General features: G+C 41.5%; 1 protein-coding gene across 1 annotated transcript in view; it reads left to right on the forward strand.

Annotated features, from left to right (window-relative positions):
* The window catches only part of nphp4 (nephronophthisis 4), a 174,943-nt gene that overhangs the window by 60,876 nt on the left and 89,361 nt on the right, over nucleotides 1-24,706 (forward strand). The window contains exons 7-10 of the mRNA XM_030119429.1: nucleotides 272-453; nucleotides 3,489-3,624; nucleotides 23,332-23,550; nucleotides 23,923-24,064. Coding sequence (XP_029975289.1) covers nucleotides 272-453; nucleotides 3,489-3,624; nucleotides 23,332-23,550; nucleotides 23,923-24,064 — 679 coding nt within the window. The remainder of the gene's footprint in view (nucleotides 1-271; nucleotides 454-3,488; nucleotides 3,625-23,331; nucleotides 23,551-23,922; nucleotides 24,065-24,706) is intronic.

Below are 24,706 nucleotides of genomic sequence, written 5' to 3' on the forward strand. Positions count from 1 at the left end.
AGCGAGTGTTTCAGCTCCTCCTGAAAGGGGTTCATGTCGGAGCTCCAAACAGGCCATTCAGGTTCTTTTACAGCCAATTGAGGTAGTCATTTATGGACCTGGCGTGTCAAGCTGAGGAACATTACCATGCTTGAATAGACAAAAGCACTTTCCAGCTGGAACCACAAAGTGGTTTGAAGAACATTGTCATCATATCGAAGGAACAGAGCTCAAAGATTCATGTGGACTCGTGGTAAATTTGAAAGTGTTACTCTTTTTCTTCCATTTTCAGAAACAAGCAGGACCAGAAGGGACGCACAAGGCCGTGATCATCCAGGAACGGAGGCTTCATGTTGGTGTACACAACGGCTGGTGCTTTCTCGACAAACCTCAAGTGGTGGTGCTGGAGCCCCTGGCCTCAGGGCTCAGAGGACGAGCAGACGGCACCTCCAAGCGAGGCACCCGCCCAAACAGGTGAGCTGAGGGGAGCGTGAGTACATTACTACAGCGTGGAGCTCGCATGAGCATAACTCTTAAAATAAAAAAAGGAACATTTTATTTAAAGAGTCCCCGTTTTAACAATATTTCGTCAGCTTCTCCAGGCAGCGCTTCTTTTGCCGATAGGCAAGTAATTGAAAGTTTATCGAGTAAAGTCAGCAAAAAATGTGTCCTTTTAAGAAACTTGGAGTTCAGTTTGGGTGAAAGATCTGCAAAAAAGAAAACATGCAAACTTTCCATATTGTGTGTAATATTCTTCCCTGGTTTGTGTAACACGCCTGTATTTCGTTGATATATTTTTTTCTTTCCCTGCTGATGTAATCATAAGTGAAAGTCCAGCGCAATGTTGGTGTTTATCTGAAAGACACCATTGGTCCATTATCAATGCTGTCTTGTGTACAGTTTTATCAGTGGAGAAAATAAGTGCCACAGTAACAAGAATTGAACTCCATGATGGATTAATTGGGTCTGTGATGGCCTCTCCCCTTGATACTCTCATATAAAAAAAGTATCACTTGCTAAGCAGCAGGCAGTTGAATTGAAGAAACATTCAGTCAGAATAACCTTATTCCACCTTTGCTGATGCTGTTATTGGATTTTTGATTTCATTTTAAAGGAACCAATACATTATATTCTTATTGTATCTGTGACTTGAGAATTTGTCCATTGACCTTGTTCATAGAAGAAATACTGCACTCCTGATAAAGTAACTCGTGTCCTAACTCAACCCCAGACTGATAATTTACACACACAGTCTCACCAAAGAGGCTTGTGCCCTCATAAAACAAGCCAGGCTGTATATTTCAGCCCGTGCTGCTACTCCATAACCAATCAAGGAGCTATGACTCCTGCCTCCTTTGCCCCTGGGTTTTATGGAGACGCCACGAGGCTCAATGCTAACCTCGTCAAAGTGGATATGCTAATGTAAGGTCATCAGCGTCTGCCTGCCTTGGCTCATAGAACAAAGCTGAGGAGGTGCTGCGACTCGCAGCCGAACTTGGAGTGACGCAGAGTGAGAGGATTTCACCCCTCTGCCTCCTATTGCAGTGAACAATAATTCCAGGGATGAGAGCGGGTACAGTGCGCAGGCACGCTCCTTCGTTTTGTTTGAACTAAATTCAAGTCTTCAGATTTAGGATTAAGGCCACTCTGCGTTTTGTAAATGAATTCTTACCAGCTGAATTAAATAGAGCAAGAAAGGGAACAGGGGGAAAAAAAAAACCCAAAACAAAACAACAATAGCTCTTCAGATAGTTTCTCAGCTCGCGGTGCTCCAGGAACGCCAGCTGTCACCAGCACCCCACTGCAGCCCATTAAATCACCAGAGGTATTTCCAAGGCAGACCTCTGACCAGTTCCAGTAAACAACAGCCAGCAGTTTCATTTAATTGAACCGCGTGGGGGCATTGGAGAGCCCTGCTTTGGGTGAAGAAATGTCCCGTGTCTTATTTCAATAACATTGCGTGGGCAGATTAAGCCTGTCACCTGAGTGCTTTGTTCTGAGCAGACAGATGTTAAACTTGCACGAAAAAGTTACGAAAAATCCAGAGTAGCTGGGGTGCAGTGTGTAGTTTTTAGATATTCAGTCCATTTACGCAGTGGCATTAAAGACAAGATAGACTTGGCTTGTCTTAAAAATAATGACGTTCCATATGCAAGGCATGTGTGATATTTTATTTTTTTTTAATTTTGATGTTGTTTTTTTTTTGCTGTCTGGATTTGCCTTGAACTAATGATACTAACTGTGAGGGGTATGAGGGAGTATGTTTGTGCTGACAGTGCTGTCTGCAAAATGCCTAATTGGTTGAGAGTATGATGCTGGGCTCACACACACACACACACACACAAACACACACACACACACACACACACACGACAGCCCACACCTGCTGCCAGTCGACAATGATGCATCTTCTTCCACACTTTTCTGTCACTGTGGGCACTTTTATTTAAGTATTTCCTGTCAGGGTGATGAAACGTCAGATCTTGGGCACTTTTATGAAATAATAATTCAGGATCAAATAAATCTGTCGGGTGGAGATGATTCAAATAGCAGGTCAAATTGTGAAAACACCAGTGTGGTTCATGCAGGTGATGGGAGATGATCTCTTTTTTCCTCTCCAGCAGTAACACCTGAGAGCTAACACTAGGATGATTTCAACTTGTGTGCCAATCTTGTTTACATGAGGCTTTAAAGAAATGAGGACGATCCCAGATCCCATTTTGATGGGTGATGATAAATCATTTAATTACATTTATTTCCACTAAAAGAACAAATGAATGTTTTTTTGTTTTTTTTTTATCTTTCTATTTTAACCGTCATCACAACATGTATTTTGTGAGTCTGTCCAGACGGTTTCAGTTCCATCATGGCTGATTGGCGGGGGCATGCAACTGCGAGGCAGTAATTCTCATTCACTCTTAATCAAAATGTATTGTGCTGTGTACATCAAATCAGCTGCTCACTGCAGTAATGATCACATAGACGGTGATTATATTGGTGTCTTCATACTATGAGAAGGTGTGCACAAGCACACAGATCTCTGCTCAGTTGCTTCCAGCAGCAATGATCATGTGCTCGGCGGCATTTAATGTTTTGCACTTTTTCCTCTTCTCTTTGAAGAGCAAAGTGCTTTGTAGATTGGTGTGATTGTAATGCCAGTGCTGGCATTAAACACAATGTTAGATTTTCAGCCTATCCTGCATGGCTCTCGGCCCCACCTCGTTACATGCGTGCGTTTCACATTATGCTCGCGCCTATGGTGTATGCAAACTGTGAATGACGAATACTGTGCGTGCTGTTTCGCTACTCACACGGGGGATCAATGTGTGCCAGGGTACATTTAGCAAGCAAGTGTAAATATTGCAAGACATTGAAGTTGTTTCTTCGGGATACAGACTCCGACTACAATAAAATAAATAAATGTGTCTCCGCATTTCAGGTAAACATTCGTATTTTTTCTGTAATAGCTTCACATCATTCACAGATTTGTTTGTTCTCCACCCTGCCAGCTCTGCAGCATCGCCGCTCCCTCAGATGCTGGGCCTTCGAAGCAGCCTGGAGCTCAAGCTGGCCGAGCACAAAGACTTAGCCATCATCTTTCAGCTGGAGTATGTCTTCTCCGCTCCGATCGGCCGGGAGACCATGGTAAGCACAGATACACAAGCCAGTGAGAAATTTGCTTCATTGTGTTTCAGATCTGAGCCTTAAATCAATTTTTTTTTTTTTTTTTGGAAATATCGAGAAACCACAATGACCTCCTTTCCCTGTGAACTCAGAGCACTGAAACAGACCTCCGCAATAATGCATGAGGAAAGACACCAGCACACATCCCACTGTCCTCTCTTCGCTTTGCCTTTGTTCCCTCACCACCTCTTCCTTGTTCTTTGAGTATCACCCCATCCATCTGTTGCCTTTCTGTCCCAGGGGAAATCACTCAAAGCATTCTTGGCCTCTATCGAGGAAAAAACGTTGACAGAAGTAAGGATGGAAAGATGTTGGTGAGGCTGGATCAAACAAACCAGTTCAAATGGTGGTATTTCCTTATAAATGGAGTCTTACCTGTGGATAATTCAGAGTGTCAAATCAACTTTCCACCATCACCTGTTGAATTTGGTAAAACTTATATTTTTACCATTTGGTTGAGCATTTTCAACTTTTTGAAAATGGAAATGGAGAAATACACAGCTTTTCTGAAGTGCTGCTGCTGCACATGCGCACCAAGACTGTAGTAAATAATTCTTCCACAGGGGCATGAATAGAGGGACAAAAACAATAATTTCAGCCTCCAAAGTGTCATGACAGCCTGTCCACATTCTAGTGGAGCTTTGTAGTTTCATCGTTGAGAATCACCTGTCATAGAAATCCACTTTCATAAACGTCCGTATTCTCGCCATTGTAAATGTTTTTCGCATATTGTTTGTGTGTGTGGTTTCATTACAAAAACAAACAACAGTGTCTCCTAATGGTCCAACATGATAACTACGTCATTTTCAGCAGTTTCCCGCTTCTTTGTTAATGGACGTTGTTTTGAAAACTTTGCCATGTAAAAGCAAAACTTTCCTGAAACTAAAACATTTGAAATATTGCTGTGTAAATGGGGCCGTACCTGTCAGTCAGTAGAATTGAAACAGACAATAATTATGATTATGTGCAAATGATTTAAACAGCATTTACCCAAACTGTAAGACATATTTTAGTCCTTGCTTGGAAAGAAAGACACCCTTTGCTTTAGATGTAATATTTTTCACGCTGAGTCTCTGCACAATTGCAGGAATTTTATGTAAGATGCGTTTTTTCACTTCACAGCTGTCTACGGCAGTCTAAAGTGAGAGGTATGTAATGGGTGTCTTGGGCTCTGTTTCATTTCACCAACCCATTACTCTGACTCATCAGTTCAATCTGCAAATGTTAGGCTTCAAGCAAAATTGAATTGAAAGTTGAATCATTGTGGTCAGCACTGAAGTGATGTGTACATATGTGTATATATATATATATATATATATATATATATATATATATATATATATATACATGTATCACTAATTTTCAAGGAGTCCACTGCTTGAATACTCAAATACTGACATTTTTTTAATTTTATTGCAAGTTCAGTGAATTGCCCTTAAGGGATTTTCATTAATACATTTTTTTCTCTTTTTTTTTTTTTTTTTTTTTTTTTTAAAGAATGAGATCTTAAGACATCTTAAGACAAGATTTAAGACAATACAGGTCAACTGAAAATAAATGTGGTACCTTAGATAATAAAATAGATGACATGAAATAGAAAAGGATCTATCAAATATTTAGAAGCAAATTTTAAGAAAAGACACTGAGCTCGGCTTGACATCCCACCTGTTTGACTCTTTCTCTGGCACAGATGTGAACAGCGATCACAACGTTGCCGCCTAGGAGCCAGATGAGGAGTCTGTTGGACATTTAATATTAGATGTTTGAAGGAGTCTTGAAAATATAAGGACACATCTCACTGTTCCCGTGGCAATAAAGTAAAACTGTGGTGACTAAGTATTTGATATGAAGATTTTTCAAACCTGAAATCAAAGATCGATTTTGTGCTACATAGACTAAACATATCCTAAAACTAGAATACAAACCCTTTTACTCAGGTCAAATCCTGCCAGCGGACAACAGAGTCGAGTAGCTGTAAGGTACACATTCCAAAAATAACATCTTCAGATTTTCTGAAGATAATGTTATGTATTTGCATACTAAACTGTTACTGCTTAATATCCAGCCCGTATACATTAATAACATTAGTCAGATTACATGAGATCTGCCGTGTTTGCTGTTTGCAGACCCACGCGATCTACATGTTCCCAGAGAATTCCGAATTCAAACCGCACCACTTAACGGCCTCGATAAACACAGCAGCAGAAAGACTGTGGTGATTATGTGCGTGGGTAAGCCTCCAAACACTTAATGCAGGCCAAGGCTGCTCTCTCACTGTGTTACTGTGTGTTGTCCCTTATACAAGCAGGGGTGATCAGATCACCAATTAAATGCTGGAGAAAAACAAGCAGCCACTCAGTCATTAGAACAGCATGGTACATTTGCATTCATGTATTAATTTGCTTGTTACCTTACCTTAGAAGCACTCGACAGGCAATCAGTCTGTTGTAAATGGACAGTCCTCCCCCGGCTCACCTCGCCTCCTTTTGTTTTTTTTGTTTTTTTGTTCCCGTGGATGTTAGCAATCATTGCACAAACCCGTTGACACAGTGACGCGTGAAAGACAAGTTCAAGGTTTTCATATGGTGAATGATATTTTTGACTCTGAGAATAATAACAAGTCAACCGAAAGAGCCAATAACTTTTTATTATGCAGTTCATGAAGATTTTCATTCAAAATTTTAACTTGGTGTTTATCCTGGATGGTGTCATTTTTATACAATGAGCCAAACAAGAGTCGTGCAGTCTGAATCTTAAACATGAAATCTACATGAAGAAGGACGTGCATTGAGTGTTCCAGATAATCGCCCCCTACATTAAAGGGGCAAATTGAACGGTTACATTCAATTGGGTGGTTCTAATAATAATGTAGAAAGACAACCTGAGCCAGTAGATATTTGGCACCGGAGATTAATAAACCACTGAATTGACAGTTCTCATTGTATAATGTCACCATAAAATTGATTCAGCTTCATTGAGGATTGTCGTGTTGATCAGAGAGCGCATGAATATGGAGTATGGAGAATGTGGTGGGTGTGTTTCAGCCGCATTCAAGGCCAAGCTTTCTAGAAGTAGGTGTGATTGTGGGCTCGCTGGATTTGGAAAGTCATTTTCTTTGGGCTACCTACACAGTGATAGCTGATCTTTGTGCATCTCTCCAGAACTTTGTAAATACTAGGGGTTTCGAGTCAAAGCTCAGTGAAAAGATGCCCTAACACATCCGTGTGTAATGTCACCCTCAACAGATTTCACCATTTAAAAGATCTGTTTTCAAGTCACACCAAGTGCTCAAAATGATTTCCATATTTAACTGTTTCTATGTTTCCGACAATAGTGATTTTTTATTTTTATTTTTTTAACATTTATTTTACCAGTTTACACCCTGTTTTGGATTTTGTAAAGAAAGTATTTGGAAAAAAAACAGGCATGCTCAGGGAGAACATGACAAATTGCTGAAGCTCTTACTGACTGCATATTGTTCAGGAACTTTCTTTGTGGTATTGTTCAGTTACTAATAGGAAATATTGTATTTAGTTCTGTCGTGGTTAGCTCTCTCAACTCGGAGAGAGAAGTTCCCTGGTTTGGGTCTGGTTGGGTGTCTTTTGGTGTGAAGGTATTGTTTGAGGTTAACCGGTGACTCCTATGTGTGTAAACGCATGAGTGAATGCATGTTTTTGTCTGTCGCTTTGTGTTTTCCCCTTGACGTACTGGTGACTTGCGTTGAGTGTCTGTCAGAACCCGGCAATCCTAAATTGGATAAACTGATGTGGAAGATGGTTGGAGGTGAAGCTAGTCATCTCTTGGATTGCTCCACCTCTGACTTTACACCTGCCATGTATGCTTTTCAATACATTCAGGACAATTCATGAGAATATGATCATTCCACCTGAGCTTTTCTTCTAAAATCATTTATTTTGAACATATTTGATTTATTTCAACTATAGTTTATTTCAATCACGCTTCAATCTAAAACAAACATATTGTCATAAGGGAGAACATCCATTCAGATTTTTTTTCTTCTTCTAGGAACTTCTTGCACACTGTCCCAGAATAGTAATCGAGTATGACCAAAAAAAAAAAAAAAAAAAAGAAGACCTCTTTCCACCCTCTACATCAGCACCATCACCTTTCCTGGCATGAATCTTTGATGAGGTGGGGAAATTTTTAGCTCGACGAGAGTAAAAAGGTGTGTCTATGATTGAGAATGATAATCCCAGTGGCTGAACTGGGTGTTTCCCCCTCAACCCTGCAAAAGGCTCTCATAGGCTCACCTGACTGCCACGACTCCGTGCTCGGTATCTGTGGCTCCTGAGAAGAGTGTGATGGGACAGGATCTGTGTGTGTCCCTGCACCGTGTCACAGCTGACAGAAAAGTGATGCTTTTGAGGTGTTACTCGCTGTATTGAGCTAAGGCGTGCCTTCAGGGCAGCCAGCTGTACACTGTCAACAAGACTTCACACCACATGATGCCAAGAAATGTCGAAAGTTTCTGTCTGATTCTCAAGATCTGGTTGAACACTGGTAGTTCTCCAACCGGCAACAGATCAATCAACATTGTTTGAAGTGTGAATCCAATTAAATTCACTTTTATTTATAAAGTTCCTTAAAACAATCACGGGGACAAAAAGTACTACACAGAAATCATGCAAAAAAGAAAAAGAAAAAAAAAAAAGAACTTCACCGGGAACAGCTGGTCATTTTGGACCCGCTGAAGATGAGCAACAGCTGTCTCACTAACCCCAACACAAAGTACAATGTAGTTATCTACAGTTATCTATCAATGTAGTTACGGAGCCATATTTAATCCCTACACCCTTAAGCATCCTGTATTTGTCCTGTAAAAATACATGTGATCATGTTGATGCATATTGAAGCCAATTGAGCTACAGATAAGAAATTTAGGAATAAATTTAATAGCATATGTAATTTTAACTGACACCGTGTGAGAAGAACATTAATGTGTCTGTAAACTATAGTTTTGATGTGTCTGGCACTTGGGACTGAGGAGGACGCCGCGGAGCCGGATTTGTTGGAGGTGAAGGCCTGCAGCCTCCTGAGCACCTGGGTGGACATGTGAAACTGTTTTTGGCAGAAATGTTCAAATTCAGATTTGGCCTTTTGGCAAAAATAAGAAGTGAAATATTCTATATTTGAATAAAGTGAAGTGTTACAAGACCGGAATTGCATATTTTGGGCAATTGAGCACTTTGCATGGCAGATGCCTCCACTGGTGTGTGAATGGGTAAATGTGATATGCAATGTAAAGCGCTGGGCTCTGTTCAAGCAATGTGAAATGTGCCATATACCGTAAGTGAGTGATTACTCTTGATATTTTGTGTTGCAACTCGTAAAACTTGAGCTTTACCTAAAATTAAACCACTTAAATTTGTCTGTGCAAGTTTAAACCAGGAAGTGAAAAAAATGTACCTTATCCATGGTGACAGACTTTATAATTGAATGCCATGTATTTCAGTATAGATTGTTGACATGATTAACTATTGTACAAAAAATGTAGAGTCAAAAATGATACAAACATGCAAGAACATGTAAATCAATAGAATATATTGTGTTATTGTGCAGAGGAACCTTCCTGGATTCAATAACATAAAGGTCCAAAAAGTTTCTTTCTTGTGCAGACTGAGAGCTGTAGGGACAAACAAATCCCCAAAGCTTTCCATGATTCTGCGTGCGGAGCTGCACATGGACGTCCTGATACTTCCACTGAACCTCATGCATTGGAGCACTAAATGTGTTTTCTGTTGTTTCCCGTGTTGCCGAGCCTCCTCCTCACACACTGACACTAGATGGTGCTGTGTAATGCAACATCCTCTGCTCTCAGGGTTGTGCTCACGGCAGGAACTCGCAGTCTCCCTGCCTGTTGTTGTTTCCTCTGATTAAATAGAATTATGTCTTTTGATGTATTCTCTGGAAGCTAAGGTGGGTGAGAAGAGGAAAACAATATTGCTGAACCCTCCCCCCCCTTTTAAATATTACCACTGCAATACAGAGGCAATCACTGCATGATCTTCGACTGCCTACATGTCTCATATCTTTGCCGTGTTGAAGTCTGCTTCTCACTGCAAGATAAAAAGCGAGGATGGCCTCCTTTTTGCAAGATTGCATGGCCTTCGCTGCTTTTAGTTATGGAGAAAGAAAGTCATGCAGTGTCGTCATTTGTCCTCTTTAGTATTTTTGATTTTAGTTATGATTGGGTTGGCTTCTTTGTCTTGTCTTCCTTTCTTTTTCGCTCCCTCCCTCTCTCTGTGCCTTGGAGCAGACTTTTTTCATGCTCCTTAGCAGCAGTCAGACGGATGAAGATAACAATTTAAATGAAGGAGGCTGGGGAGAGGAAAGGAACTGGGATTTTGTCTGATAGGCTGTTCTCAAAGACTGTCTGGGGTCGACGAACTTCAAGTGATCAACTTCTTCTGCAGACACCATGTCCACTTCCCAGGCCTTTCTTTCTCCTTGTCACTTTCTTTATGCTGTTTAGCTGATTCACGAGGGCTGCATTGTATTACCCAGCACACCCCACAGTACTTAGAGCTTGATGGGCTGCACACAGGGAACTCTTGTCTTTCCATGTCCACTTCAACCCACAACCGCCTTCTGAGGAAGAACCTGGGAAGCCAAGAGGGGGGAAAAAAAGGCGGCGTAGAAGTATACTTAAGAGTTCCAATTAGTCTCTCCACGCAGTGCTGGCAGTAAGATCAGTTCTATTGTTCCCTTTTCTCTGATTACTATAATTTCTCATTTATGATCTTTAATGATTTGTAATTTGAGACATATTTGTTGAATGGAAATGTGTAATTGTTCATCTGAATGAAAGATTTAGGAGCACTGCGGGGTTAACTGTGCAGCCTTTGATGGTACTTTGGATTTTTCTAGACTGTCTATTTGAACATAGTAATTTACAAAAATGGGAATCAAAGGATCACACATCGTAGCTTTTGCATCGCGAGTCTAAAATCCCAGTTCCTTTGTCTTAGTAGGTTTATTTTTATATATTAAGTGTTGTTATTCTCCAGTGAGGTACTGGCAGTATGAAGCTATCAAAACTGAAGCAACATGTCAAAGTACATTTTAAAGCTGAAACTTTCTTTCAGTTGAGCATATTTATCTGATCTACTCAAGTCTGCTACATAAGTCTGAAGTGACTGAACTTAATGGTCTTTCACTAAGTTTGGCTTTAATTAAAATCCAGCTAGTTGAGAATTAAATCGAACTCCACTCTCTACATCCTCACTTGCTGGTCTTTTTGTCATCTGTGATTGAAGTTGTGTTTTTGTGCTGACAGATTCTTGTCTACTATCTCGGGCTTTATTTATGTTTGTTTGTCACATGTTCGTTTCTTATTCAAGGCACTGAAAAGTTTCGATAACTTCATGACTGCCAGCAGCTCTGGATGAACTACTATCTTGTGGTGAGGTTGTGTTTTTTGGGGTGGCTCTAATTTGCTGACTCTCATCTATCAGAATATACTGTGAATGGTGATGACAAACACAAAAACAAACATAAATCATTTGATATTTCTCAAATCCTTTTCCTAGGCCCAATCTGTAGTGATAATTTTTGATTTATGTATTCTGAACAATAAAATCCTTTCATCACAACATGCAGTGCTATTGGCCTGGCCATATCTGTATCGTCCATAACTTAACCTGTACTGGCATTAATTGATTTACTTACATGTAGATGCATGAAACAATGAATATCCACAGAGAACACTGTTCAATGCGAGGGGCTGATAATATCTTTGAACAGGAGCAGTAGGTCTTAAGTTCATGGCATATCAACCCGGATCAATACGACAAAGCATGGAAACATGTTCAGCTTTGTTGTTTTTGGTATCTTCGTCAAACAAACTATACAGTTTGTTGGTTTCCCATTTGTTTTAATAACATTAAAAAACGAGCTCCTTTTTTAAAGTGTCGTAGGAACATTGACAAGAGTAACACTTGTCTCATATTTTGATCTTCTAATTGCTGCTCTCAGCTCCTTGACACACTCATCTCCTTGAGAACTGAGGAAAGCAGTATCCATAATAACACATGATGCATTTCGTTATCCACTCAGAAGTGTAAGTGGAGGCCTTTCTACAGCGCATGATTTACTCACTGCTTGGGTCAATGACAACTGACGTGAGGCAATGACGGCTCTCCTAATTATGTTCTGTCATCACCAATTTAGCCCCGTCGTAACTTCATCCGAGACATCCCTTCCCCGCTCCTGCTTGATGATCGCCGCCTCTCCTCTTCCACTGTGCGCCTGGCACTGCTGTTGAGCCGTAGAGCAGTACAGTCATGTACTGTAATGCGACATGATGGGGTTTACTGTTGCCTGCCTTGCTCTGATGACAAGCACTAGCTCATCACTAATGGGGGCTGGTCCTGGGGAAATCGTGGAAGAAGGCGCTGCTGGCCTACGCAGTGTTGTCCTTTTGCCAGGAAACCATCTGACAGGGAGGAGACGGAGACAGCTGCAGCCGTCCACAACACTGACAGAGAGAAAGAGTGACTGCTCGCAGGTCACAGCCTCAGAAAGATGGAAGCAAAGCTGATAGATGGATAGACAGAAGGGGAAAGGAGGGACACAGTGAGAAGAGATTCTTCATTTCATCCTCTCGCTGACCACCGTTCAGCTTCTGAGAGACTGTCAGACACACATCACATCCTTGAAACAGTAATTGGCGACTCTCCCAAGCTGTTACACAACAGCAAACTTGTGTTGCTGGAAAATAGTGCTGACAGTTTTTGATATGCGTCACATTCTCATATGTTCTCTCCGTTTGAGTGAGTGAGTAAGTAACAGAAAGTAATGGAGGTGTCATGCGCATCATATTTTTATGCTGCATCACCTTCGACCCTTACCGGGCTTCGTGAGTGACACAGTCGATTACTGAGCGTCTGGAAGTGCAACCATTAATGCATGACCTTTAAATGTACTCACTGTTTTGCCCTTTACCAAGCTCTCATCTGGATATATGCAGACACAGGACTGCAGCTGGCAGCATGCCCGCTTTTCATAAAATATCTAAAGTAACATAAAGCTACACTGAAGAAAATATGTAAGAAACAAAGTCAGAGTTGGGTGGCATTTGTGAATGTTGTTTGAGTTTCTGTCTGAGGCCAGACGGGCAACAAGGATTTGTTTTTGTGAACTAAAAGGTCACTTTTGAACTACAGCTTTGAAATTACTGACCAAACTAATACGACTAAAACCGGCCATCACTTTACGGTGGCACCTGTCGAAGGCCAGTGTGTGCTTTGATAGCAAACTGTGTTGGAAGCAGGAAAATGGGCGAGTGTTTGAGCAGCCTTCAAGAAGACTAAACTATCAGTAGCTTGAAAATTGGATTTGAAGTGCACACAATGTGAAAACTCGATCGCTGCATACTGAAAATGGCAAGAGTAGAGCGGTGGTTGTTTGATGCAGGGGTCAGTATCCACAGAAAGAGGTGCGTAGATGGTTGACTGGTGAACCTGAAACAGAGTCATGGGTTTTTCGAGGCTCAGTGAAGCATGTGATAAAAAGTCAACGGGATGCATTCCAGCAGGATTCAAACCAGCTTTCAATCCTCCTTTCAAGTCCTGTGGCATTGCATGTATGTGAATGTCAAATGCATCATATATCCGTGCACAGATGTTCGCTGACCCGAGAAGCACCGAAGTTTTCATGCCATTGACTTCGCGTCCGGTAACTCCAGATCTTTTTGAGCATGTGTTGAATATATACTCCTTACAGCCCGATCATTGAAAGCCTGTCACCTCGCAGGTGTCTAATACCACATGGCACCTTCAGAGGTCTCGTGGAGTCCATGTCACTACAAATCAGGGCTGTTTCAGCTGAATGCTACATCACTTTGGAGTGACTGACTCAGTTTGGAGAGCAGGCCACCTCTTCATACAATCATCTTCATTCAAGCCCCGTGTTACCCCGTCCATGTTGCAAAGTGCCCTTGGGTCAGACGCTGACTCCTTATTGCCCCAACTGATATGTACAAACCTTGGGTTCAGAATGCTAAGGTGCTAAAGTAGGCTTTGAAAGTACAATTTATTTACAGGCGATTTGATATTATTAACTGGTCGACTGTCTGGAAGTCGTTAAAGATGACATGTTTATGTCTATCTACCACAAGCGTACGGATAAACAGGAATGAGGATGAGATTATGCTATAAATGACTTTGGCACCTACTACATTAAAATAGAGCGAGTATTTTATTTATCTGTTTCTTTAAAATATGTGATTGTACCCAAAGAGAAGTGTTTTTGATTACATCAAATCATACAGTGAAACTAGTCGTCACCAAGTCTTTCATGTATCGAGTGATTTTGTTTCCTTTTTTTTATTGTGTGTGTGTGTGTGTGAAACCACATCCCTTTTGAAAAGTTTTGTTCACCTCTTGCGAATATGTGTGTCTAAACTCTCCAAAACAATGCAGCCCTCTCCTGTGGAAGTGCCACTCGATTTGTACTGTATCCTGTAAACAAGTTAGCTGTGCAGCTGCGTTGTTAAATGAGTTCCCTCCACGCTTGTTCCTGCAACTTTTCTTCACTTGTTGGTAGCATGTCATACTAGCTCCAGTGCGATGTACGCTTTTTTTTTCTTTTTTTTTTTTTGACCTGCCATCAAATCCGAGCCTTGACAGGCCTGCTGTGCTGTTGAAACTGCAGTTCTGCTTTGTCTCTTCGCTGTACAACTGTCCAAATCTCCTTGTTTAATATGATATGGCAACAACCAAAATAGGATAAAGTCTGTGAAACAAGTGGAGGGCTGCTTTTCACTTTGTTTAATGGCAATTTTTCTGTCACAAACACATACCATCAGTTTTTGTCTTCTGTTAAGATAATTCATCTCTTGGTTCATGCCAAATAACTCTTATTATTGAAGTAAGCTCACATTGATTTGAGTTAAAAAAAGCCTAACTTGTCTACTTGAAGGCCTTTCTCTATTCTGCATTCATTAGATATGCATATGCAGTTCTGCAGAGGGTCTCTTTTGCACCAGCAGCTCCTGATTTTAGCTTAGCTGACACCAGTGGTTACTGAAAATGTCAGTCAAATATGGACAGTTTTCAGTAAAGCAAATGTAATATCGCTTGGACTTCCCTTTCATCGTGTCATCAGAACCGGATGAACCTGTTCGCAGGAGCGTTTTCCACTCGCCCCATTTGTTTCTGGGCTCTTCACTGCACCATTTGGGCGGTTTGAATGTTACGAAAAACCAATGATGAGAGAGGAATCTCATTCCTGCTCTGCTGTGGTGACATCTGCTCGAGAAAGTTGCAACTGGCGTTTGACTGATGGCTCAGTAAAAGCGCCTCCGAATATTGCACAGGCATGTTCGCTGTTTGCAAGGCCTTCATTAAGTTGAGCTTGACAACAAATCTCACCGTCTTATTCACCTTTTTATTTCTTTGTCTGGCTCAGATGTCAGTGCCAGGGGAAGGAAGACAAACAGTGTGCGAGGCAGAGAGCAGTGACATGGCTAGCGGCTGGGTTTATTAAAGGTGTTGGTGTACAGCTTCTCCTCTGCACTGCAGAGACTCTTGTTTGGGTTTTAATTGGCTCACCGACAGGTACACGCTGTATAGATTGTTGTGTGTTTTTCATGTGATGTCCCTTAAGTGCCTGCTTGTGTGCAGTTTGTTGTGTGTTGCATGATTATTGTGGGCCCCTGTGGGCTCCAATGATGTTTGCTGAATGAAAGGCATCCAGCAAAGTTATTCCCAATCACATGCTCATTAAAATGTTTCCTTTACAATGACACCATCTTCTGAACCCACCTTGGTTGTCGGTCTCCCTGACTACTTGCTTTGCATTGATGCAAGAATCCCACTCGGGCGGACTCCACCCTCGAGGAAAACCAGTTGTATTTTTCTGTGTTGCACGTCTGAAATGTCACACAAATGTTAATTAAATGTTAATCAAACATCTAAAGAAAAGTAAGGCCATCATCATTCAGAAGTGATGTAATTTGCAGATTTGTGACCTGTACTGGAGGTCTCTCGTCCCTGGAGGCTCCTGCTTCTTTTTTCTCACAGTGAGACGAGAAGTCGAGGCGAGGGAGGCTGCATGCCGCAGAGACAATATTTCGCCCGCCTAATTAAAATGAATGTCAGTTCTCCCCCCGCTGAGAAGTGCATCAATCTCTTCATGCTATAGGCCCAGAGTGAGTCTTACCCTGTCAGTGTCTGCCAGCAGTGCCATCTCTCTCCAGATGGATGCAGCGCCCTGGCAGCCGGAGAGGCATCGGTGATGATGTTTTCACGTCTAATGGTTGGGTTGTAAATGACCACCACAGGCTCAGGCCCTGCACTTTGTCAGACAAAGTTTTGGGATTCATTTTCATTCAAAAAACAAGGCGATGGTAAAATGTTGGTTGGTTTTGTTTTAAAACCAACATTTTGACCTTTTCTTTCATGAACAAATCGATTACTTTTAAATTAAAAACATACATTGAAGTCATTCAAGCTTTCTGTGAGAAACATATTTTTTTCCCTAAGAATCTTTAAACTAACCTCCTGCTGAACATTGAAAGACATTTTAAAACAAGCGTGAACTATGTCACGCTATTGAATGTCTTTATGCACTAATCAAATACATGTTTCAATCAAATTTTACTCTTAAAATGTTCAGTCTCGTCATGAAAGAGTTACACATGTTTTAAAACTGATAGCATTTTCACTTGTCATTGTATCTCGTGTAATGTCATCCAGCTTTAGTGGATGATATGAGAAACTATTCCTTCCTGTAGCCATCAGGATTTAATATTCTTTCTATAAATAGCCTAACTTAAGCCCTTCTGTGTGTCAATATTTATTTATTTATTGTCAAACTTTAACATATAGTTACTGTATTAACTTAGATAGGACTTTATGCTGCATTTATTGTTTCAATAATGATTTCTTGTATTCAGTATCAATTATTGTAACTCTGTGTCAAACAGTATTGTTGATAATTAAATGTATTATATTCTGTGATAAGTGCATATTAAATACACATACTCATACTCTGCTTCTCCATGACAGTGTTGGAGAGATGTTTGTTAGGCTGAGGGGTAATAAAAATGAAGAAGTAAAAAGTCACATTCACATCTTTAGAAAATTTCAAGTTTAATTTTTTTTGAATATCAAATGAACTTTTTGGAGTGTGGGAGAAGGCAAGAGAAAAAAAAAAAAACCTTTGTGTGCTCAGGGAGCACATGCAATTTCTGCACAGAAAGGCCCCACAGCCTGGAGTGTGATGGTAACCACCACAGCATGTCAGTGTGAGGTGTTAAATGAATAGCTTTATATTGTAACAGATACCTGCTAGCATTGCTAATGGAAAAACTGGTCAAAGTGGACTGACAGTCAAGAATCAATATCAGTAAAAGCACATGTCTAGCATGAGTAAAATCTCCTGTCCTTCATATTTAGACATTATTTAAAGCTATTTTCAGTGAAAAAAACAAGTAATCTGCTGAGGAGCTTCAGCATTTCACTCCAGCCTACTTCTCTCAAGAAATGTTGCAGTGAACTCCGGTATCCTAGCAATGCACATCTCCTGTCTCCGCTGATCCTGAGGCTTTCTCTTTTTTTCAGATGAACATCCAAGGGGCTGATAATAAATGCGCACATTCACAGTAAATTGGGCCGAGCAGTGAACATGACTTTCATGAACAACTCCTTGAAGTTTTGCCATCAACAGCTAGACCTGAGAAAGGCTTCCTCCTGAGCCTGATTTGGCCTTGGTGAGGCGCGCAGAGCGCGGCAGCCTGCTGGGTTCATTTGGACTACTTGTGCAGATGGATGAAAATGTGAGTGGTTTAGTGCTCTTAAGTTAATGATCTCAGTGCATGTTCTCTCACTTCCTTCAGGGCCTCTCATTGTGGAGAATAAGTAGCGGGAGCTGTGGGCCGGTGCCTGTCACAGGGTCTTGGCTGAAATAATGACTTGAACAGCCCAACAGACTGCGGTAATGGTAATAACTGTCAGACTTCGTCTCCCATCAATGCTCACATCCCCCTAATTTAGGATTAATTCCTGCTGTACTCCAGAAAGCCCTGAGTTGTTGAATGTCTTGCCATTTCCTCTGAGCTCTTTCAAGAAAATGTGTTCTTGCTTTATCCCAGTCCATCACAAAACTGGACCCCTTTATATTAGAGGAGCATTAAAAAAAATAAAAAAATGAAGCCAGTTTATGAAACATTTCCCCTGACTTGGTAGCTGTTTCTACAATGGCGGTGTAAGAAGAGGCCGATCATACTTTCCCCAGTTAATAAGCAGCAGTGAATTAGATCGGTGGTGTCTTTGCTTCCAGTTCTTCTCGTCTGCTGGGAAATACTTTTTTTTTTGGCTGTCTTTGAAGTGCAAAACTTGCCTTCTGTCACCTTTTTGATAATTTTCTATTTTCTCCTCCACTCTCTCCTCGATGTCCCCCCAAAAGTTAGATGATTACTTTTCTGGCTCCAGGTTACAGACTTGAGATCTCTGTTTCCACCCCATCATATGTTTGAAACAGACACACTCTTCTTTCTTTCCTCCTGTTTTTTTTCTCTTTTATTTGTCTGGAAATGCTGCAGTATTAGATTTTTCCACTTCTAAACAAGGTTGATGGATTCTTCCCTTGGAAAAATGCTCTGCCAGTTGGAGCAATTATGTGCGCGGTGACATCGGCTGTTATTGTTTTCACTGCAACTTTATGAAAAACTTTGCTCCCTCCTTGCTTTTGCCTTAGGCTTTTGTTTCTATTTTGTCTCTCAAATGCACAATTGAAACAAGTGCTCCGCTGCTCTCTGAGCGAAAGTTAATGACTCTTATTTTAAATACACCCTTTGACACCCAAATCGACAGTGCAATCACACTTTGGGGAAATTGGCTATTGATCAGCCTGCCTTCTCTGGTGAGCACCTCTAAAAGCAACTTTTTAATCCAAATGGCAAATTTTTGTGATTAATTCGAATGTATCCTGGCAAAAAAAAAACTTGCAAGTGGAAAAAGTCATACTTTATTTCCACTGAAATATAATGTCATTGATTGGATGTCTCTTTGCTGTCACCACCAGGTTTCGCAATTGATTAAGACTCACTGAGTTACTGTGGTGCTCAGAATCGGTCGATTTTTCTGACCCTCGCGGCAACTTTCTCCCCACTGGAGGCCTTCAACACATGAATACATTAGCTAACAACCTCCTGCAGCGCTGTGCTTTTTACCGCAATACTGTACCATTAAATGCTTTACACCTGCATGTAGGTTCAGCATCGATCTAAGCTGTCACATAATCAAGGAAAATGCATATTGGAGCTGTTAAGCTGTGAATGCTCAAGGATTACATGCATAATTTGAATTTTCTGCACGGCTCTCAGCGAAACTGTTATCCTGTTTGTTTACTTAAACCTCTGTTGCGGAGTCTCTTTGAGATTCCTTCAGTCCTTTTGTTTGCCAGCCCGAGCTGTCAGCGCTTTCCACAGTTCATATGTAGATCACACTATCCCGAAGCACTTCAGAACCACGGTGCTAAAGCCTCAATAGTGATTCATGTTGCTCCCAGCTTTTCATCTCAAAGTGAATTTTGATTTTGTGCACTGTTTCACTGCCCATTGTTCTGATTGCTGGATTTTGAAAAACTGGATTTAAGCTCCTCCAGTTTGACCTTTACGAAGTTATTCTTGGGAAGTGATCTTTACCTCACGTGCGCGGTTCCAGGGGAACATGTAATATTTCAATGGGTGTTTTGATAGTCACTTTTCCTTCTCCGGTTTTATCACCAGTGGCAGTCATTCCATGCAATTTTCAACATAGAGTTTCCTATGATTGGAAAAGCGAAAGTATGTGATAAGCATTGAGTGTCGGACAGATAAAAGCTTTTTCCAAGGCTGTAGGCGTCCCTATAGAAAAAGGGGCCCTGATTGGTCTTTTGTCTCTTTCATTCTCTCAGAGCTCAGCCAGCATTTCTGCTCTCGAGTCGCTCCTGCAATATATTCACTGAATAATACAAGAAGTGAGTGTTGGGTCATGTGCGAGACACTCATTTTGCTCTCTCCCTCATGTTCCGTTGGAGCACAGACATGTTAGAGACTGAGCGAGAGAGAGAGTGAAAGAAGAGAGACACATTAGATAAACTGCCGCACTTTTTTTTTTTTTACTGGCTACTCCCCGTGCCATAAAACGATCCTTCTCCAGTTGGATCATTCCTACAAAATCATCATTTTGAAAACAGACGTGTTTGATTTAATGTCTTACATAAAGCATCTTATTAATCCAACCCCTTGAGATGGAAAAACAGGCAGTGCCTCAGGGGAGGATATGATGCTATCAGTTTTATGGCTGCCATATATTTCTGGAGGGAAAATTCAAAGAAATCGCTGTTAATGTCTGCGCTACTTGAGGGTGAAAATTATGGTCTGAACTCCCTCTCAAGAAGAATAGCGTATTGATCAGTGTCTGGGGCCACTTCAGATCTGTGATGTTTCAGAGAGGTCTTCTTACATGACGAGCATAATGGACATTTAATGATTGTGCTGGGCAATCTGCAGCTCACTTCTCTCTCCTCGAACACAGACAGCAACTTTGCCTCGTGCACGTCTGCGAAGCACAACTTAAACAAACTGTGCCGTATTTGAGATGTAAAGTTTAGCGTGTCTGAACAACCAGTGATGAAGAAGCGACTGCAGCAGCTTGTTTGATGATTAAAAAGGTGTAAAAATGAATTAATATTCAAATATTGCAAACGGTTGACATGTCTTTAACCTTTACACCTTTAGCACTTTTAGTTGATCCTGCGGCACACTTTTTCTTGTCGCGTTCAAAATGTCAGCTCCATTAACCTATCCCAGCGCTTGACTTTGGGCTTTGTTAACTGGACAGAAAGATTGCTTTGCATAATGCATTATAAAATGACATTTGAAAAGTGCCCTTGCCCGAAAATAAACGAAGACAAAGTCGGGTGTTGTTTGTGTGAAAGAACTAAACAATCGTAGTTTCTGTTTCCCTGACAGGGACCTCGTGTTGGTCATCAGGAGCAAAGGTGGATGTGGCGTTATTACCAACACAGAAACCTCTCTGGACAAGTCAAAAACAAGACACGAGTCTGTCATTACACTTTTACTTATGCCTTATCTCAATCCAAATATCAGCCTGCCTGACACTTGCATCCATCCATTTTATTTATGTTTGTACGTTCTACCAGTGTCCCTCTGAGCCAGAAACCCGTCAAAAAACGAGACTTTGTCCGGATGACACTTCCTGGTAAGATAAAGGTTAACTAGAAAAGAAAAGAAAAGAAAAGAAAAGAAAAAAAAAAAACACTTTTGAGTTACAGAGGTTGGACCTGGGGCAGGTTACCAGTCTATCACTTGCCTTAACACAGCAAATCACTGTGTCATTGACACAAACACCAGGCAATTCTGAAACATATGTTTTGGAGTTCTCAAAGCAAAACAAACAAACAAAAACAACCTGATGCACACAGTAGGAGCTTCAAACTGCAAACTCCCATCTAAAAAAGGCCCAAGCTAAAATTGAATCAGGGTAGTCTCACTGTGAGAACAATCTCTCTGAGCCGCCCTTCAGTTTTTTTATTGTTCTGTTTTGTGTGTGTGTGTGTGTGTCCGTGTGTTGGCTGTCTTATCTCCTGGGAACTCCAACAAAATGTTTTTTTCTTTTGTTTGTGTGTTTTCCACTTTCACTTATAAGCTGAAGTAAATATGCATTTGGAGTTGTATGACTACTGGACAGCCATATTGTTTATGTGAACCCTTTGTTCAGCGTTGGCTTTTGGAGTCAAACAGCCTTTTTTTCCCAGCTGTCCACCAATTCCTTTCTGGCTTTTACAGTTCGTGTTGTGAAAGGTTTTGGTCCCCAGTAACAGATAATTGAACTCTTTTTCCAGTCTTTGTTCAGATTCTATACAAGAGTTCTTGTTTTCCGCTGTGTTGCTTTCATACATATGATGCTACACACACACACACAAACAAAAACACACACTCCAGTTTCCCTCCCCGGGGCACTGCTGTTGACCTGCCCTCTTTCTGTGGGAACACAGCCTTTTGGGCGACAGCAGGGAATGGAATTAATAAATCAATGGAGGGCACTCCTCGTGAAGTGAAAGGAAATCTGTTTTCCACTGAATCTCTTGATTTTGGTGGTGAAGACATTTTCTTCTGGCGGCCGTCTTTTCAGCCAGTGAAGTAACAGCTGGTTCTGTGGACAGTGACAGCTGTAACACAGTTTGGAGTTGCAAGTCTGGCGGAGTTTGGTGGAAAACAGGCTCTTCTCTTTTGGCTGCCGGCACTGCTGACTTCTCATTTCTGGCCAGACGATAAAGTGCATTGCAGAATCCAGAATTTTTAACATTTGACTCGAAAAAGACTCAGCAAAAGCAGAATAATACACTAAATATCCAAGTTTTCTTTTATTTTTTCCTCTAAGTGCAGTTTATAGAAGTTTAAAGATGATTTGGCATAAATGGGAACAATTTGCTTGAAGATAATTGTGTGCAGTTCCTCTTTTTTATAATACCATCTAATGTCAGTGCGTGACATTTAGAATAAAGACAGCACTTATATAAGGGCTGAACCACAGTAAAAGATTATGGTATTACGTGTAAAAATAAACTGCCCAGAGTAGCTGGAAGCATTCAGCCATTCAGCCTCTTCCTTTGCTGAGGCAGTGTGGACTCCGAGGCTCCTTGTGTATTCTGCGTTGTCCTGTGTATGATTGATTACAATGGTCCAAGGCTGACCAGCTTATTAATCGATTCTGCAAAACTCCCAAGTCCTTCAGTACATGATTTAAAGCAAAAGACTTTTTTACTTTTCCTGGACGCCTGAAGTGGAGGTGCGGCGGTACGGACTGTAAATCACGTCCGAACAGAGCCAGGCTGCTCCCAGAGTGCACGTGCCGCCTCGTGCTCAGCAAACGGTCAATCGTGAGATGGAATATGAGAGGGCACTCACGTAGATGAATAGAAAAATACAAAAAAAAAAGCTCTTTACAATGCAGTTTTTCAGTGTGGGCAAGAAAATCCCGAGTTGGCATATTGAATGATGTATTAATTATTTCTCTTTCCTGTGAGACCGTAAACCCATAATACATTTCAATGCTCTGCTTTATTACCGTAAGTGAATGAAGTTCTTGTCTGATCACTGTTAAACACTGTGAAAGTTTGTAATTACTCCAGTGTAACACTTTATCTGGTGTCAGATATTGTTAGTGCAGATTCTTGTTGCTCTCATTGCAGGGTCAGCACAGAACACACTTTATTCAGCATCTCTGGTCAGTTAGCATCAATTCATCTCGTACATGTCTTTGGACTGAGGGAGGGAAAACAAACACGCCAACAGGTCTAAAATGTAAACTAGAAAGGCCCCTCAGAAAAACCCAGAATCAATCCAGGAATATTTTTCCTGTGAGTGCAAACCACTAAACCACTACAGTAATGTGCAGATAAAAGAATATAAAAATAAAATAAATTAAAAAAAAAAAAAACAGTAACTGTTTTAAATCCACAAGCTTATAAAAAATTGATTGTCTCGACAAAAACAGAAAAAAGGAGAGTGAAACAAAATAGATGAAGACAATGGACATTTTCTCCCTCAAAGAAAAGGTTTCACTCACAGCAACTGCAGAGAACCTGATCTGAGTGTGTGAATGAGCTGTTCTCTGATCTGTCCCCGTCTCTCAGCTGTCTGCTACCTCTACGTCGCGGGCCGCCTTCCTGCAGAGCCTCCGCTGGGGGAGTTGGTGCCCCTTCCAGGAGCCGGCTGACTGGAGGCAGAGCGAGCTGCAGCTCGTTCTGCGAGGAGGTGCACGGCCAAACCCTCATGCAGTCATGGTCTACAGCACCGAGGCGTCTGCCAAGTCTCCCAGCCCCGCGTCGGCCCCGGCTCCGGGTTCTGCCCAGGTACCACGGTCACACAGACGCAGAGAGTTAAACAGAGGGGTTCATGCGAGGCGCTGCTTTACCCTGCTGACAGAGACGCTTCCCTAAAGACAAAGACTTGCCCATTATTTATGATGCTGCTCCTCTTTCTTCTGTGCCCCGTCATGTGCTCACAGTTTGGTGATGTTCACAGTTTGTGATCTTCACTTTTCACACTGCGGCTGTGAATTATCACGTCTAAAAATTTTGAAAATAACGACACTCTGTCATCAGGCTCTGCTTCTTTTATGTCTCACTCACCCCAGTTGTGTACTTTCCTGGCAGAATGTAAGCTATTTATTCTGCAGCTGTTTTGTTGTGTTTCTCAAACATCTTAAACTTGCTCTTCGAAAGGAGCTCTCGGGAGAGGAGGATGTGATATCCTTTTGGCTGACATCCAGCGTAGAGGTGAAGGCATCCAGCCCGAAGCCATCTCTGAGGACAAAGCAGGAAGAAGCACCGCATCAGAGAAGATCCCCTGCGACACCTTCACGGGGTAAAGCTCACCATGTCATCCCGTAACGGCTTTTTAAGTACATATTAATAACTCAAAGTACATGAGCAGCCTCATATGAAGAGTTTTCTGCCAAGCGAGAGGTGAGAGGACCTGAGCTGCTCGCACCTCTGAACAGGCCGAGATTTAACGTTTCCGTGACACAGGATTTGCTTTTTTGGACCTGGAAATGTGTGGTCTGTTTCAGCTAATTGTGAGGTCCTCTCGAGTGTGCGGCAACACCCAGGTGTAATCAGGCAAAAGTTCCAAGTGTCGAGCATCAAACTAGCCCGTGCTCTACCCTCGCCGCTGCCCCCACTTCCTCAGTTTTATCTCAATGGCACCACCTGCTCTCTGCATGATTAGCACGCTCCATGATTGCAGTCTGAGGGGAGGAAGGGGATGAACGAAAAGTGCTAGGAGAAGACTTTCGCTGTCCATCAGGGCTCCTTGATCTTGAACAGGGCTTACTTTGTGTCCTTGCGGCACAGCAGCTCTGAAAGCAGAACTTTGAGTTGAATATTCTTGAACATCACACTCCTAATATTTCAAATACTTTTTTTTTTCTTTCGAACACAGGCTTTCAGAAAGAAATAATTTAATGTTTGGACACAGTGAATATCTGGAGATATTGACAGGATGGGC

Source organism: Salarias fasciatus, chromosome 20, assembly GCF_902148845.1.
Source record: "Salarias fasciatus chromosome 20, fSalaFa1.1, whole genome shotgun sequence".
Classification (NCBI taxonomy): domain Eukaryota; kingdom Metazoa; phylum Chordata; class Actinopteri; order Blenniiformes; family Blenniidae; genus Salarias; species Salarias fasciatus.